This window comes from Lynx rufus, unplaced genomic scaffold (assembly GCF_022079265.1).
Source record: "Lynx rufus isolate CCGP_SWC_20201006 ecotype Redwood Valley unplaced genomic scaffold, mLynRuf1.p SCAF_17, whole genome shotgun sequence".
Taxonomy (NCBI): Eukaryota; Metazoa; Chordata; class Mammalia; order Carnivora; family Felidae; genus Lynx; species Lynx rufus.
Window position 1 is genome coordinate 36,601,089 of NW_025814831.1, and position 13,912 is coordinate 36,615,000.

General features: G+C 35.1%; 1 protein-coding gene across 6 annotated transcripts in view; it reads right to left on the minus strand.

The window, feature by feature from the left end:
* Positions 1–13,912, minus strand: part of FUT8 (fucosyltransferase 8) — a 409,669-nt gene that overhangs the window by 49,038 nt on the left and 346,719 nt on the right. For all 6 annotated transcript variants that reach the window (XM_047079496.1, XM_047079498.1, XM_047079500.1 and 3 more), the window contains one exon: positions 11,294–11,531. In XM_047079496.1, the coding sequence (XP_046935452.1) occupies positions 11,294–11,531 (238 nt within the window). The remainder of the gene's footprint in view (positions 1–11,293; positions 11,532–13,912) is intronic.

Sequence of the window (13,912 nt, forward strand, 5' to 3'; positions counted from 1 at the left end):
TAGGAACATGCTACAGTACTTCAATACAATGTTTTGGGTTCGTAACCTAAACATAATCTCTGCTGGTCTGGCACATCTAGTTCCATCTAGTCAACAGACAGACAGGTAAGGTACCAGAGGGATGATCAGTCCAAGACCCTTATTTTTATGTATTTCCAATAATCAGATCCTTATGATTTGCTCAATTCCATTGCCATTGTTTTGAAAAACCTTCTTCACCAAAGTCTACCTCCACTTTTAGGCAAGTTACCTGAAAATTAACACCTTGGGTATGTTCAGATTCTTAAGCATTAATTTTGACACAGCTCCCACACAATAGAAGCTTTACAGAAATCTTCTTTCTCTTAGTATTACCTAAATATTAGAGCTCCAAGACAGTATGTTTTATTCCAAGTCCCCTTCTTGCCTCCCAAAATCATCATCCTATCAGCTTACACAGCTAAAGAACTGAAGACTAACTGCTTTGTCAGGATGGTTTTCTAATTGGGGTCAGTGCTCTAGCTAAGAAGGAGCTTTAGTCCCCCAAATTAAGGGGAATTGGTCAGGTTTCCTTGACAGGATATTGCTGGTGCTCAATCAGTTTAGACATTGGGATTTTACTGGAGAATCTCAGTAAAATCCGAGTAGGGAATGGTCCTCATGTGGGCTGGGGAACTAAACCTGGATTTCCATGGAGGATGAGCAAAGGGGATGGTTATCTTTCCTTTGTCTCTCTATCATAATTTACCTCTTCTGTTTTCACTTACATTTCTGAATGAGCTTCACAAAAAACCACCGAGTACTTTTTTTTTTTTAAGAGAGAGAGAGAGTACACACGAGAGGGGAAGAGTGGCAGAGGAAGAGGGAGAGGGAGAAAGAGACAGAGACAGAGACAGAGAAAGGGAGGAAGGGAGGGAGAGGGAGAGGGAGAGGGAGAGGGAGAGGGAGAGGGAGAGGGAGAGGGAGAGGGAAGGAGAGAGAGAGAGAGAGAGAGAGAAAGAATCCTAAGCAGATCCCACGCTAAGTGTGCAGCCCGACACAGGGCTTGATCCCACAACCCTAGGATCATGTCCTGAGCTGAAATCAAGAGTCAGATGTCAACTGACTCAGCCACCCAGGTGTTCTGCATTGAGTACTTCTAAGTTTCATTAATTTGGTTGTTAAAAGTTTCTCAAAAGAAGCCCTTGCTAAAATCCCATGACCGAATTATGTTATTTTATTATTTTGCTCTGTTCCCATAAAGCTAAAGTGCTAATAAAAACACACATGGTGGTTTAAACTATATATAAAGCACTGTCAAATACATTATCACTTTGAATCCTCATAATTCCATAAGGTACATTGAACAGATATTAAGAAAGGTTGTGGGACACTAAAGTCACACGGTTAGTAACTCCTGATTCCCAATCGATAACACTGACCTGCCCTTAAAGACTATGCCTTTCCTTATTCTTTAAAGGCTTAAATTATGCTCCCAGTGATGCCTTTAATTCCTTTGGCCAGAAACAATTTCTCTGTCCTCTGATGACCTACAGAACTTTGTATCTCCCTTATGACACTTAGCATATCCTACCTCTGTTACATTTACAGATCTATAGGTCTTAACATACTCAATACACATTCTTGAAGGGCAGGACTGGGTCTTATTTATCTTTATATCTCCTACAGCATCTAGAAACACTCAATGGTTCACTTGATGTCTAGTGTACCACCTTATTTACGTGGGTGATCCATGGTCAGAAACTTCATTATAAAAATATTATAAATATAAACATATATTTATACTTAATTATATTTATACCTAAATAAATATGCAGTATTTGTGTAACAGTTGTACTTTAAAAAATGTAAGACGGATGTATGATTTTTAATCAAGAATTATAATAATCCTAATTATAATATTATGTCTTTTGGGAAAATCATTTTGACTTATAGCATTACTATCTGCAATTTCTTGCTTCTAGGGAATATAATCTGCATTGTTTAAAGGCTACTTATATTAGTAGATTAAACTTTAATTGAATGAAAAGGAGTATCTCTTTTGGAAAAGGTAGGGAACTCAGATCTAATCCTTTTCAATACTGTCAGGAATATTTTTATTCCTTGCTTTCTGGGAAGCTAAACAGGAGGAAAAATACTGATCTCTAAAGTATCAGCTAGGGATGTTTATAATTCTGTAATCTGCTTCTGACCTTCTGCTAAAGATAAGGAAAATGTGTGAGAAGGAAAGTCTATTATTTAAATTACATATGCATAAAATACATTTTATAGTGTTACCTAATGTATAAACTTCTACTGAGCCTTCTTACTCAGCAACATCCTTTTGGAGGGAAGAAAAAGGATATATATCATTGCACTAAAGATCAGGGACTATTATCTTTTCCTATTCCATGGATTACCATATTATTTATACAAACATGAGGAAGAAAGATAAGAAATTCTAGATTTATATCATACACAGAACTCTTGCATATAAAACTAACCAAAAGAGCTAGGAGGCATTCTTAACTTTCTTTAGCATTTCAACAGTTATCTTATTTGCAGAACCATTCTAAACTTGAATGTGATCTACATGTTTTAAACACATAGAACTCTTATCCAAATGCTACTAAAAGACTTCATTCTTCCTTTTATATACTTTGCTGTGTGGATCCAAAGCCAAATGTGACAGAGCCTCAAAGACTTACATAGGTGTGCCTCGGAAAAACAGAAAAATCCAAACATTTGAAAGAGGAAGGAAGGAAGGGAGGGCGGAAGGAAGGAAGGAATGAAAAACAAGTGATGAATCAGGGGACTACTAGATCATATTAGGAGAAAAATTCTTTCCTTTAGGAAAGGATTTCCTTTGGGAATCCTTTAAAAAGCTCCACTAAAATGTTTAAAACATCACTTGATTTATAATAATTCAATTTATAGCAAATCTTGAAGAAACACACTTGTAACATAAAGGTGTATCAGTATTTACAAAAACACTGATAATTTCTGAGTCAGGTATCATGGCCATGTGGTGCAGACATCCCATAGGAAATAAGAGAACCTGGATTCTATTTCTAGTTCTAGCAACCTTGGATACGTTCTAACTAGACTTAAGGGATTTTCAAAAACTTTGCCAATGAAACTGTTTCCACTCCACAATGACTCTGATGCTAATCATGTATTGCTACTTCTAAATCATACCGCTTTTTATCTGTGAACTCATTCTGCCAGAACCTTGTCTAAAAAGGCCAGAATATATTGCTAAAAAGATTCATTCTTAGTGATAAACCATTTTTTAAAAAAACAAAATCTACGATTTGGCAAAAGTGCTTCACACAGCTTGCAGGGTAACAGATTTGGACCAGGATGCAGGAGAGGTGGGTTTGATTTGTTTCTTTTGTTGCATTTACTGTGCTCCGATAAACTGCTTGGCATTGTGTAAATAACCCAGAACATCTAAGGCCTACTGCCCTCTGGAGTCTCCCCGTGAAGATAAAATAAGCTAAAAATTCAAATAGAATTTGAATGGTGCTTCTTAAAGTTTTCCACCAAAATGCTCCCGATAGCAGAGGAGAGTAAACTTAGATACTATTAAGAATATGAAGCCTGGCCTAAACCAATGGGCTAAAGTTTGATGTTTCATCAAATTTTTCATTTCACTCCATTACATATCCTGTTTGTTTTATTATTTGAAAATAATTTAACTTATATGCCAGCAAATAAAATTGTATCAATTTTCAGGAAAATGTATCACGTTTATCCTGGCAGTTTATAAACCTCTGACTCACTTTCCCCAGGTTTACATGTAACTCAATTTGAGAAGCACTTGTAGGATAAACTTGGAAATAAACATCTACGTGGGCTCACCCTGAGCAAGACTGTTGTGTGGATAAAGCTTCAGCTCTCTAATCCTGTATTTCTGTATTTCATAACTACAAATGATATATCAGAGACTTCTTTGTCTGCCCTTAAGTGGGAAGCTGAAGATAAAGGAAATGTCACAGTGAAAAAGAGTTTGAGTTCTACTGAGACATACATATAATCTAACTGGTATTTTACATTGCTGAAACAAAGATCTTTCTTTCTTTTATGAACCATGAATAGCAAAAAAAAAAAGTCATACAGTTGAAACTAAAGTCCTGATGCACCTGCAATGATACTTGTTTAGGTCAGGTAATTCTCAGAGGAGTCGGATGCAGGGCAGAGACCCATCAGAATCTTGAAGCCTGGACAGCTAGCTTTTCAACTATGTATGGCACCAACTCACTCTCCAAGCCATTCTCCCTGTACCACCATCTCTTAGCCCCAAACTCAACCAGTTTAAAAGCCACTAACTACTGTTAGCCACTGTTATAGGTGGGAGTAAATCTTCTATCTGAGGTGTATTGGTATAGAAAAAATATTGAGATGAGGGTAAGGTAGCTTCAGGGGAGAATCTTTGGTCCAGAATTTTATTATGATAAATAGTGGGTTTACTAAGCACAGAGATATTTTAATGTCTAGATGTTATTCTCAGAAGTTCTTTCTCTTCTCTCAATCTCTTTCAATTTTTTCATTTAATTCTACAATTTTAAAAAGGAAAAAACTGTATGAAGCTCCTATAAAGGCTTAATTTTCATCTTACAGTAAAAAGATAACTTTCCTGTTGTTGCAAGTTATAATCTAACAATATATTCCATTATCATGTTTGTATTTTAAAATCTGGGGACCAAACATACACAATGAAAATAAACTGTATATGAACATCATCTTAATACCTGTTATGCTTTTATCATTTTCCCTTGTGATTACAGCCTATAAAAGTTGATAGGGAAGTAGGTATTGAGTATCATGAGCTTTTTATAGAGCTAAACTGAAGTTCAGAAGCTACAATTAATTGCCAACGTTCAGAAAGCTAAAAATAACAGAAGTGAGATCCGATATGGTCAAACTCACAGTCCAGGATCTTTTCCTCTTCATCACATTACCTAATCAGAGAAATCAAAATGTTTTTTACAGCATAAGGGACCTAAAATATTATTTTCACTTATTTGGAGTTTCTATTAATTCTATTTGGATTAATAGAAACTTAATCAATCATCAAAGGTTGAAAATATTACAGTAAAAATGCCACATAGAAGCATATCCATAGTCTATCTTAATAGGTATATTATGCTTATGGACTCTTAACCACTTCATTATTTTATCAGTGTCAACATGAGATTAGCTGTTATTAAGGATACCCTGGCTGGACCATTTAGATAATTCTTTTTTTTTTTTTTTTTTTTTAAATTTTTTTTTTTTCAACGTTTATTTATTTTTGGGACAGAGAGAGACAGAGCATGAACGGGGGAGGGACAGAGAGAGAGGGAGACACAGAATCGGCAACAGGCTCCAGGCTCTGAGCCATCAGCCCAGAGCCTGACGCGGGGCTCGAACTCACGGACCGCGAGATCGTGACCTGGCTGAAGTCGGACGCTTAACCGACTGCGCCACCCAGGCGCCCCCATTTAGATAATTCTAATAGACATCTTAGTATTTTTATAAAAGTTAAAAATATTAGTTTCACAGGAAAATTTGAAGTATAATTTAATTTGTGCTTTGCTTGCTAAAGATTTTCCTTTTGATATAATGAGAGATATTTGCTTAAAGACTTTAGTGGTAGAACTACAATGTTGATCCAGCAATCCCACTTCTGGGTATGTATCTGAAGGAAATGAAATCACTGCCACAAAGAGATACATGCACCCTCATGTTCACTGCAGCATTATTCACAAAAGCCAAAACACAGAAACAACCTACATGTCCACCAATGGATGAATGGATAAAGAAAATACACACACATACACGAATATTATTCAGCCATGAGAAAGAAGGAAATACCAGCATTTGTGATAACATGAATGAGCCTTGAGGACATTATGCTAAGTGACAATAAGTCAGAGAGAGACAAACACTGTATGATCTCATTTGTATGTGGAATCTAAAAAAAACCGAACTCACAGAAACAGAGAACAGACAGGTATTTGCCAGAGGTGGGGAAGGGTAGGGATGGAGGGAAAGTGTGAAGGAGGTCAAACTTCCAATTAAAAGATAAATTAGTTCTGGGGATATAACACACACCATGATGACTATAGTTAACAATACTATACTGTATATTTGAGAGTGGCTAAAAGAATAAATCTTAAAAGTCCTTATTGCAAGAAAAAAATGTAAGTGAAGTGATGGATATTAACTAAATTTACTGTATTAACTATATTTTATATCAAATATACTTATATCAAATTATAGGTTGTATACCTTACAATAATACGATATTATGAGTTATATCTCAATAAAACTGGAAAAATAATTTGATCAACCAACCTAGAAGACTGAATTACCCTTCTATTCTTTGCATATAAAATGATAATGCAAAATCGTTATCATATAGAAATTATCCTATTTTTAAATGCAGGGAAAATAGCATTATAGAAGTGTTTTAGATAATTAATCAAAATATTATGTTGGTTTTTTCTGAGTTTTATGAGTTTGTAGTGTTTGTCAGCTTTAAAAATTTTACCAAGTGTAAACCTTAAAAAATATTAAAAATGAAACCATAATTTTTTAATTAAAAAAGGAGCCAAGAAAATGAGAAAGAATGAAATATGGTCTTTTGTAGCAACGTGGATGGAACTGGAGAGTGTTATGCTAAGTGAAATAGGTCATACAGAGAAAAGACAGATACCATATGTTTTCACTCTTATGTGGATCCTGAGAAACTTGACAGAAGACCATGGGGGAGGGGAAGGAAAAAAAAAGTTAGAGAGGGAGGGAGCCAAACCGTAAGAGACTCTTAAAACTGAGAATAAACTGAGGGTTGATGGGGGGTGGGAGGGAGGGGAGGGTGGGTGATGGGTATTGAGGAGGGCACCTGTTGGGATGAGCACTGGGTGTTGTATGGAAACCAATTAGACAATAAATTTCATATTAAAAACAAATAAATAAAAATAAAAATTGTACCTAAAAAAACAAAAAAACCAAAACTTTAGTCTCTCAATCATCAAACTCTATGATGAACTACTTCTAGTTCTCCCACTGACTCCATGCTCTCTCACCTCTTTTCACATGTTGTGCCCACTAACAGAAAATTCTTCTACCACATCTCTACCTGGCTGACTCATACTCATACTTTGGGCCTGAGCTTAAAAGTCACTTCCTCCAGGGGTGCCTGGATGGCTCAGTAGGTCTGACTTCAACTCAGGTCATGACCTGTGGTTTGTGACTTTGAGCCCCACATCAGGCTCTCTCTACTGTCAGCACAGAGCCCACTTTGGATCCTCTGTCCACCTCTCTCTGCTCCCCCCAACCCCAACTTGTACTCGCTCTCTCAAAAATGTATAAACATTAAAAAATAAATAAATAAATAAATAAATAAATAAATAAATAAATAAATAAATTCTTCTTCCAGAAGAATCCCAAATATGTGTTAGGTAAGTGCTTCAGAGTCCTATCAACTTACCTGTATCATAACATATTTTAAGGGTCCATTCAGCTGCGTGCCTTTCCCCCTAGGCTGCCCCTGACAGGGCAGGGACTATGTGTGTCTTCTTCACACAGTCCAGCATGGTGCCTGGCACACAGCAGGTGTTTTTCCTAAATTACTTTTATTTTATGATTGTCTTCATATAAGAATGACAAATAAAACTCTTTAAACAAAACCTTTTTGAAATGAGGTATGGAGAGAAGGTAACCACCCAGTTTAGATAACTATATATTGCAAATGGCAATATACCTGAAGATGTACTTAAATCAGGCATCTCTAGGGCATTAAATTTTACCATATTTAGAAACTTTTTGGTTTACTAGTCATTATTTTCATTTAAAAGAAAATTTTCTAATTCGATTTACCAAATTAAGTCAGTTCAACTTATTACATATTTATCAAGACAGTGGGAAAAGACAAGAGAAAGAAATATAAAACAGCCAAAGTGCTTTAACTACTAATCTGAATAAATGTTTAATTTTTAGAATGGAAAAACCAGTAGAGAACTAAGTTTAAATGGTTGAGGTTCTTTGTTGCTAAATATCTATTCAAGAGTATTTATATCAACTAGATAAGCATTTTAGAAGCTGGTCATCACAATAGCCTAAAATAGTGAATATATATTTAAAAAAATCAGTAATTGTTGAAAGATACTTCAAACCATTAAACACCAAGATTCCATTCTGAATTATCATAAGGAATCTATTTAGAAGAGTCATGCAGTCGGTTCAGGTTTAGGAAATATCTTGTGATACAGAAAAATAAACTGACCCTTTTATCAGCAACTTTAGAATAGACACAACATCCATAGGTGATGGGAAAGATCATTATTATTATTTTTAACTGGAAGCATAATTTTGAATATTTTGCTTCACTTAGCCAAATCACTATAAAGAATATGGTTTCATAAATAATGAAGGGAAAAAAAAACAATTCAACCTACAACAAGGTATGATTTAGCTATTGAAATGATCAGATGTGCATACTAATTTCTGTACTGGTGACAGATTTCAATAGAAACAACTAAATTCCACCTGCAGGCACATCATGTCAAGTGTGTATAAACAATAATAATTTCATGGCAATGGTGCCTGGGGAAATATCCCAAGATTCTTTATACAAGTCACTACAATAACAGATGTAGTAGTTGATTTATGGCTAACTAAAGAACTAAAGTTAAAGAGCTTATTAAAATTCATTCTGCTTCCTCTAATTCTAAAAACAGGTTAGTTTTTCCAAAAGGTACATATACAGATAATGTATATAAACAGAAACAGAAGTGGATGGCTACCACAGCTTTCATAAAAATAAAATATTCTAAGCCCAAACATAAATCTCTTCCCTCTTTTAGATACAAGATTAGCATCTAAATTATTTTAGCTACAATGAGTTCTGCAAGCATACTGAAAATAATCACTAGTTTAATTAATTAAAGGTGTCCAACAGGCACAGTTTAATTTGCTAGCAGAAAGAAAAATATATGATTTTATACAATACCTGTAGTGATAAAGGAAAGACCTATTAATTAAAATTATAATTCTGTGCTACCATGATAAAATGACTTCTTTAAAATCAGGGACTGCAAATGACTGAGAAGAAAATACCACTGATAACTCTTAAGTACTGGAAATTATATAGAAGGTTTGGAAAAAGTTACAGAATACCGGGTAGTAAATAAAATCGGTAATTTTATTTCGTTCCTTGGCATTCAGCACAGTCTCTGTGCCTGTCATTGTTCCAATGGGTAAGGTGTTTGGCCAGAGTTTACTGGGAAGGTGTAGACTGAGGGCAGGTGGAAGTCAATGTGCCAACCATAGTTCTGTCATTTATAAGCTGCATGATAAATCAACCACCACCTGGTATCTACTAGGCCTTAGAATCACATAAATTAAAGAAGAATGATTTCTAGAACCTGTTTAACTATAACTTTAAGCAATTATGCATGTTTCAAATTCAAGCCTCTTTAACCTTCACATCTTGTAGTTGCTACTACAGGCTACAAAATGCATGAGAAAGGATTAAATCAAATAACTAGTTGTAGCTTCTAGGCAAGGCCAAGCTACACATTAAATTTGGTAAGACGAGTGAGGCCAACTTTTTCTTTCCTATTAACTGACTACCATCCCCAAAGTTGCCTCTCCCTAGAAACAGTTAAACACAAGAACCTTGCCCTACTCTGGCTCTGTACTTTCACAAAGCGGCTTGATATTAAACTAAGTTCCCAAAATGAAAAAGTTAGCCACAATGAGTCTGACAGAACCGCTTTTCCTGTATATTCCTAACCTTGATTATCTAATCTGTTTGCACTAGCTGTGAACTACAGACCAGATCAATGGAAGATGTAACCTCAAAATTAAAGATCAGCTAAGGTTCTAGATTAAGAGGTTCACTTTAAAACTTGGTGTTACAAAGAAAAAGTATGTTGATACATACAATAAGGCTCCTAAATCATCCTAAGAAAGACAAAACTCACATCACAAAATAATGCTTTAAATTCATATAGAACCTTTTATAGAGCAACTTAAAGCATTTTATAAAAATTACCCAATGAATTTTCCTGCACTTCTGTGAAGAGTCAGGTTATCTGATATTTTCCAACAGAGGTAAAAAGAAACAAAGGAACTAAAGTCACTCCCTTTGCCAACGACAAAGCTTCTTATTCTACATCTAGTGTTTTAAACTTGTGAAAAAAGATGCTCAGCTTCATGAGAAATTATATTAACAGAGATGCCTCAGCCTTTTGAAAAAATGTTGACTTCCCACAAGATGAAACTGCAGAGACCATGTATTGTCTTCCTAGCATTTCACCTACTCACTTAGTTCAGTATCTGCCACACTGTAGGTACTCAACTGTATATTTATCCAATGAATAAAGGCTATTAACGATAGCTAATAATTACTAGAGTTCATCTATCAAGTATTATGGTTAAGTGCATTACATACATTATTTTGCTTACTCCTACCAACAGCTCAAAGAGGTAAGTAAATTATTACCTCTCACTGTACTGATGAGAGAACTAAGTCTAGTAACTTGCCCAAGATTACAAACTGATAAAGCAAGGATTTTAACAAAAGGTAGCCCAACTTTAGACTTTGTTTAAAAATCATCATTGCAGAAAGAATAGTAGATTAGCAGTGAGAAACTCTATATTCTACTTCCTCTATTACTAAATTCTTAGAGATAAAGAAAAATTTCTTGATGATCTTTATACCTCTTATAATGTCTAGCATAGTACCTTACATTAACTGTTTCTTGAATAAAATGAAAATTACATAAGCAAATTAGGTTTCATTGTCCTCTACTGTAAAATGGATAAAAAGGTACCTGCATGGTCTGTCTCAGTGTGATACCTGGACCCGCAAACTCTGTTTGAAATACAAATTCTCAGCACCCCCAGACCTACTTAATAAGAAGACAGTGTCTTAACAAGTCTTCCAGGTGATTCTCATGCATGCAGAAGATTTTCATGTATCGATCTACCTTATTACATAATTATGAGTATCAAATTAGATAATTACGTGTATCAATTAAGTTCAGTAATGTGAAAGTACTCTAAAAAGTGAAAGGTGTATCATCATTAAAAGAGTAAATTTCATTCCTTAAAAAAACTTAGTGGTTTTGCTAAGTCCAGATAAAAATGAACATCAGAAATTAAACAGGTCATAAAGCACTTTTTAAATAAAATATCATTCTAGACTTTACCTTAGTTATGTTGAGCAGTCATAGATCCAGAGAAAAAGATGACCACGAGCCATAAAGCTGTGCCTAGAAATCTGATAATTTGGAACATGGCAGTTCAACCCAGAGATGTGAAATATGCACAGGCTTCTTACCTGACCAGTGTCCAGTGGAGGTGCCAGATCTGTCTGTGCAGGTCTCACTCACAGGTCTAAACACAGTTTCCCATCCACCAGTAGCATAGCGCCAATTCTGAGATTCCAAGATGAGTGTTCGCTGAGTGCCATATGCAATCATGAAGCAGTAGACCACATGATGGAGTTGACAGCCATAGCCACAGCCTTTGTTGATATTACATACTAGCTTCTTGGCTTTGCTGCAGTCCTTGGGATTCTATCAGGGAGAAAGACAAAGATGCAGGGAAAAGACAAAGGTGAAGAGAGGTCATCTTCTCTTCATAAGAGACAAGTGTCAAAAATCATATATAAGCCAAGACTGACCCAGTGTATCTTACTAAGCAAAGAATCTAGCTTTAAGGATTAAATTCCAAAGCATCCACTGAACGTTTATTTTAGAGAGATGGCAGGGAAAAAAGAACAGTTGCTTAAGAAACATCGCTAGACAGATATGAAATTACGCAGCTACATTAAAAAAGTAATCTTTCACTTCTCCATCACTCAGAACATGCAAGTGTGATCATCTCCAAATTCAAAGTTGCATACATTGATGAGCTCATTATGAAAGAAGTAAAATAACTTATTTATGCCAGCTGTACTTCAGCACAGCTTACCTTCCCACGTGAAACTTAAATCATTTTAAATGAAAAACTATAATTTACCTATTAATTCCACTTATCTCCACAGAGTTCTAGATATCACAAACAAAATGTACTTTTTCATTATGGAAGTGAAACCAATGAATAAAAAAAATATGAGTTCAACAATTATAAAATATCAGTTACAAAACTTGTTTTTTTTAAACTAATGATGATAGCTACTAGTAATTTTCACAATAAAATGTAGAATATGTTCTACATTGGCTGTCTTGAGGCTGTGTTATAGTAGCTTTTTAATCTCTGAAGTATAATTAACATACAGTGTAATGTTAGTTTCAGGTGTACAACATAATGATTTAACAATTCTTTACTCAGTGCTCATCATAAGTGTAGTCACCATCTGTCACCAAACAACGTTATTATAGTATTATTGACTATATTCCCTATGTGTACTGTTCATCTCTGTGACTATTTTAGAAATGGAAGTTTGTACCTCTTAATCCCCTTTATCTATTTCACCCATATGCCCACCCATTGTTATGCCAATTTTTAATCAGGAGGTCCTTTTTTCTATGTGTATACCTTGCTACAAGATGAACAGTAAGTAGTTAAAACACTTAATATTATCTAACAGTGGGTGCAATAGGGTTAGTTAATGAGAGACATCTTTTTTATTATAAAGCTTCAACTCTGCTGTAATTCGTATGGGCTACTATTAAATATCCCGAGGCATCTTAGTTCTTCAAATAAAATTTTGTTTTGACAAGGACTTTAACCAAGAAGTTTAAAGCTGTTCTGTCTGCAAGAAGTTTAAGTTGTTCTGTCTATGAGGTAAGAGTATGGATGGGTGCCTTGAGGAACAGCAACTTTTCTCCCACAAAGAAGCAAAGTAACCAGGTCTCAATTTATATGAGCCTTGAAAAAAGGCAGTCGCCAAACCACAAGTCTACAGCTGTTTTCCAAGGATATCATCTGTTCTGTCAAGCAGAGCCCTAGAAACAAAAGCTAGGAAGGTGAAGGTATAAAATGACTCTGAAGGAAAAGCTGAGAAGGGAAAATGCCGCACAGTTACTTTCAGAAGAGGTATCTTTTACATTCAAATGTGCCACTGAGGCTGATCTTTTTAGATCAAAATATAACCTATAGCATCAAGAGCCTTCTGAAGAGTTAGAACCCTTAGAAGTCTGAGAAAATCCAGATAAAATTCAGCAAGCTTTGGTCAGTACAGTTTCCCCAATCAAGTACCAGAGTTGCTGATTCTTTTCACTTAAGACTTTTCTACTTAAGACTCCAGTTTTAGCCACAAGAGATTTGAGAGGAAGAAAAGGATAGGTGATATGTTATTGAGAGACCAATATCATTTACTTTCTATCCAATATTATATAAGGATCCTGGGAATAAGGAACATTCTCAAAATGATCCACAGCTTTATTAATTCAATAGTTTATCAGCAGGGCAAATAAAGAACATAACATTTGTCAGATATTTCGTGATTTTAAGAAATACAGCACATGAGGGGCACCTGGGTGGCTCAGTCGGTTAAACGGCCGACTTCGGCTCAGGTCATGATCTCGCGGTCCGTGAGTTCGAGCCCCGCGTCAGGCTCTGTGCTGACGGCTCAGAGCCTGGAGCCTGTTTCGGATTCTGTGTCTCCCCCTCTCTGACCCTCCCCCGTTCATGCTCTCTCTCTGTCTCAAAAATAAATAAATGTTAAAAAAAATTAAAAAAAAAAAAAGAAATACAGCACATGAATATTTCTAAAATTCATATGAATGAAAAAGAAAATATCCTTTATATATTTTTCAGTAGACTTTTTCTTTTAGAATAGTTTTTCAATATACACAATTATTGTAAAGATAGTACAGATATGCCATATACCTCACATGTAATATACCTGATTACATCTTACATTAATCTTCATATTTTTAAGGAAAAAAAAGAGTGAAGGAATAGAATAATTAAACATTTGAAACTATAGACTTTTTTTTTAATAAAAAGA